Genomic DNA, 3,384 nt, shown 5'->3' on the forward strand with positions numbered 1-3,384 from the left:
ACTGTACCCTGTATGCAAGGGCTGGTTTGCCTTCACTAACTGTACGGAGGCTCAGTCACTGGTACATTTTTATATATAAAGCCATGTTAGGGAAACTTCCATCCTACATCTGCTCCCTGATCTCACGGCGAATTGTAAGTGGCTACTGCCTGAGATCGCATGCTGTGGTTTTATTAAATGTGCCAACTGCTAGGACTGTCTTAGGGAAAATAGCATTTAGATGCGCAGCTCCACTGTCCTGGAATAGTCTGCAATTAAAATGGAAACTGAGCAATCTGGTGCCACTAAATGTTTTTAAAGCTCGGTTGGATGCTACTGAATCGGAAGCTGTTGGTACCTGTGCATGTGGATAGTATGTAAATTGTAATCCCTGTAATGCTACTGTATGATGTCCTTTTGTTGTTCTGTTTATGTTTTTAATGTTTCATGTGGAACCTACTTGAGCAGGTCTCCCTTGAAAAAGAGATCAATGATCTCAATGGGATACAACCTGGATAAATAAAGGTGTGAAATGAAATGAAATGAAATTCCTGGACATTTTTGTTGGCTACCCTGGTTCGGTCCACGACACCAGGGTGCTCAGGAACAGTCCAGTGTTTGTGAGGGGCTGTTACCCACCAGCTGGCCATTACATTGTGGGGGATGGAGGTTACCCGTGCCTGAGGGAACCTCTTAACCTCATCACACCGTACCGGGAACCGTTGAGGGGTAGAGTGGAGGCGCGCTTCAACCGACACCATGCCAGAGCCCGATCGGTTGTGGAGAGGGCTTTTGGGATGATGAAGGCACGGTGGAGAGGGATCTTCTTCAAGGCCCTGGAAGTGGATCACAGCTTTTCCCCCAAGGTGATAGCAGTGTGTGATACCAGAGCCTGTTTTAGATATTTTAACTACGCAAGGAATAAAACTTGAAGTGGTTGCCTGTTACAAATACCTTGGTATCTGGCTTGATGATTGTCTCACTTTTAAACGTCATGTCAATAACCTGCTTAAAAAACTGAGGGTTAGACTAGGTTTCTTCTACAGGAACAAGTCCTGTTTCTCGCTCGAGGCCAGAAAAAGGCTAGTCACTGTGACCTTTTGACCTGTGCTGGACTATGGTGATCTGATTTATATGAATGCACCTGCCAATTGCCTGGTCAAGTTAGATGCTGCGTATCACAGTGCACTGAGATTTGTGACAAACTGTAAAGCATTAACTCATCACTGTACCCTGTATGCAAGGGCTGGTTTGCCTTCACTAACTGTACGGAGGCTCAGTCACTGGTACATTTTTATATATAAAGCCATGTTAGGGAAACTTCCATCCTACATCTGCTCCCTGATCTCACGGCGAATTGTAAGTGGCTACTGCCTGAGATCGCATGCTGTGGTTTTATTAAATGTGCCAACTGCTAGGACTGTCTTAGGGAAAATAGCATTTAGATGCGCAGCTCCACTGTCCTGGAATAGTCTGCAATTAAAATGGAAACTGAGCAATCTGGTGCCACTAAATGTTTTTAAAGCTCGGTTGGATGCTACTGAATCGGAAGCTGTTGGTACCTGTGCATGTGGATAGTATGTAAATTGTAATCCCTGTAATGCTACTGTATGATGTCCTTTTGTTGTTCTGTTTATGTTTTTAATGTTTCATGTGGAACCTACTTGAGCAGGTCTCCCTTGAAAAAGAGATCAATGATCTCAATGGGATACAACCTGGATAAATAAAGGTGTGAAATGAAATGAAATGAAATTCCTGGACATTTTTGTTGGCTACCCTGGTTCGGTCCACGACACCAGGGTGCTCAGGAACAGTCCAGTGTTTGTGAGGGGCTGTTACCCACCAGCTGGCCATTACATTGTGGGGGATGGAGGTTACCCGTGCCTGAGGGAACCTCTTAACCTCATCACACCGTACCAGGAACCGTTGAGGGGTAGAGTGCAGGCGCGCTTCAACCGACACCATGCCAGAGCCCGATCGGTTGTGGAGAGGGCTTTTGGGATGATGAAGGCACGGTGGAGAGGGATCTTCTTCAAGGCCCTGGAAGTGGATCACAGCTTTTCCCCCAAGGTGATAGCAGTGTGTGCAGTGCTCCACAACATCTGCCTCACTGCTGGAGACATCCTGGAGCCAACTGAGGGAGAGGATCCAGTGCCGCTACCTCCACAGGGACCTGTGCAGAGAGATGAACATGCTGGTCAGCACTATAGGGACAGACTGGCAGCACACGTGTCAGCCCCACATGAGCGTCCTCCACACCTAAATGACCATGATTATTTCCTTATATAGTAACTATATTAATGGCTTTCTTACATCATTCATTTTTTTTAATATGCAATCATTCCCCATAAATACATGTTACTAATGCACGTTATTGTGTCTCTTGTGGTGCAGGTTGCCATGCTTGGATTGTTGCTACTACTGCTGCAGCAGCATTTTCCAGTTGGAAGCAACTACAGATGTAGCAGCTAATTTAGGACAGTTTGAAACGCGAAGGTCGTGGTCGGCCCGTGAATGGCCCGTGAACGGCCCGTGATCAAGAGACTGCCCCCAGTCTGACTTGAGACCGCCCCCGTGATAAATAAATGTAATTATTGTGAAGCCAGCTGCAATGGATCATTGATCCACCAGGGGGTGCAGTGGGGTTCCTCACTGGAGCTCATGTGAAATCAACTTCGATACAGATACCAGTATGTCTGGTACTACTGTATAGTGGATCTTTGTTAAGATCCATATGTCACGGATAGGATCATAGTCTGTGCTAAATAAGAGACATGTAATCATTTACAAAACATCACCATGTTGTTATTTAACAAAATAATGTTGTTTAGTCGAAAAAAAACGAACAAGAGGAAATGCAGCCGGCTCTCGATTTTTAATCCTAATTTAATCATCATCTTCACCACGATCATTTATGTTTATGTTCGCCGAATTGACATGAAATCACTGACAAATATGAATATTCTGTATTCAACTTCATTAAAACGTTATTAACGTGCCTAAACTCAGTAATTCACTAAAAATATTTATATTTTAATGGAGCCTTGTCAGGCAGATCAGGATCCCGACGCGTAGCGGAGGTTACTCTGAGTGACAAGCTTACAGTTAGTGAAGTAACACTTTTTTTTTGTGAGTCACGACCTGGCTGTTTCATTCAAACATAACGCTCCAAATGCTACTGTTTCCACTCAGACTTCAATACAGCTACACCATTGTTTGGTTTCCATGGTAGCGCGTCTCTTTAGTAGCGCGCACTCCTTTCCTGTAAATTACAGGTCCAGCCAGGCAAAACAGTGCACTTCTCTTTCCCGCACTACTGTGACAGACCATGGGGCTGGGTCAGCCACTAACATATTCATATTGCTCTTCTCAAAAAGACAAATATGAACGTTAGTTTTTAACTGA

General features: G+C 44.7%; 1 protein-coding gene across 1 annotated transcript; it reads left to right on the forward strand.

Moving 5' to 3' along the window:
* The first annotated feature begins 521 nt into the window (after positions 1 to 521).
* Positions 522 to 2,444, forward strand: LOC117485476 (protein ALP1-like). The gene is made up of 3 exons (XM_034134031.1): positions 522 to 845; positions 2,050 to 2,176; positions 2,374 to 2,444. The coding sequence occupies exons 1-3, from the start codon at positions 522 to 524 to the stop codon at positions 2,442 to 2,444; spliced, it is 522 nt and encodes a 173-aa protein (XP_033989922.1).
* The last annotated feature ends 940 nt before the right edge of the window (positions 2,445 to 3,384 follow it).

This window comes from Trematomus bernacchii, unplaced genomic scaffold (genome assembly GCF_902827165.1).
Source record: "Trematomus bernacchii unplaced genomic scaffold, fTreBer1.1, whole genome shotgun sequence".
NCBI classification, from domain to species: Eukaryota; Metazoa; Chordata; class Actinopteri; order Perciformes; family Nototheniidae; genus Trematomus; species Trematomus bernacchii.

Coding starts and splice junctions, on each gene's coding strand:
- LOC117485476 (XM_034134031.1), top strand. CDS start 522: ATGAAATTCCTGGACATTTTTGTTGGCTACCCTGGTTCGGTCCACGAC. Junction 846..2,049: donor ATCACAGCTTTTCCCCCAAG/GTGATAGCAGTG, acceptor TTTTCCCCCAAG/GTGATAGCAGTGTGTGCAGT. Junction 2,177..2,373: donor GCAGAGAGATGAACATGCTG/GTCAGCACTATA, acceptor CTTGTGGTGCAG/GTTGCCATGCTTGGATTGTT.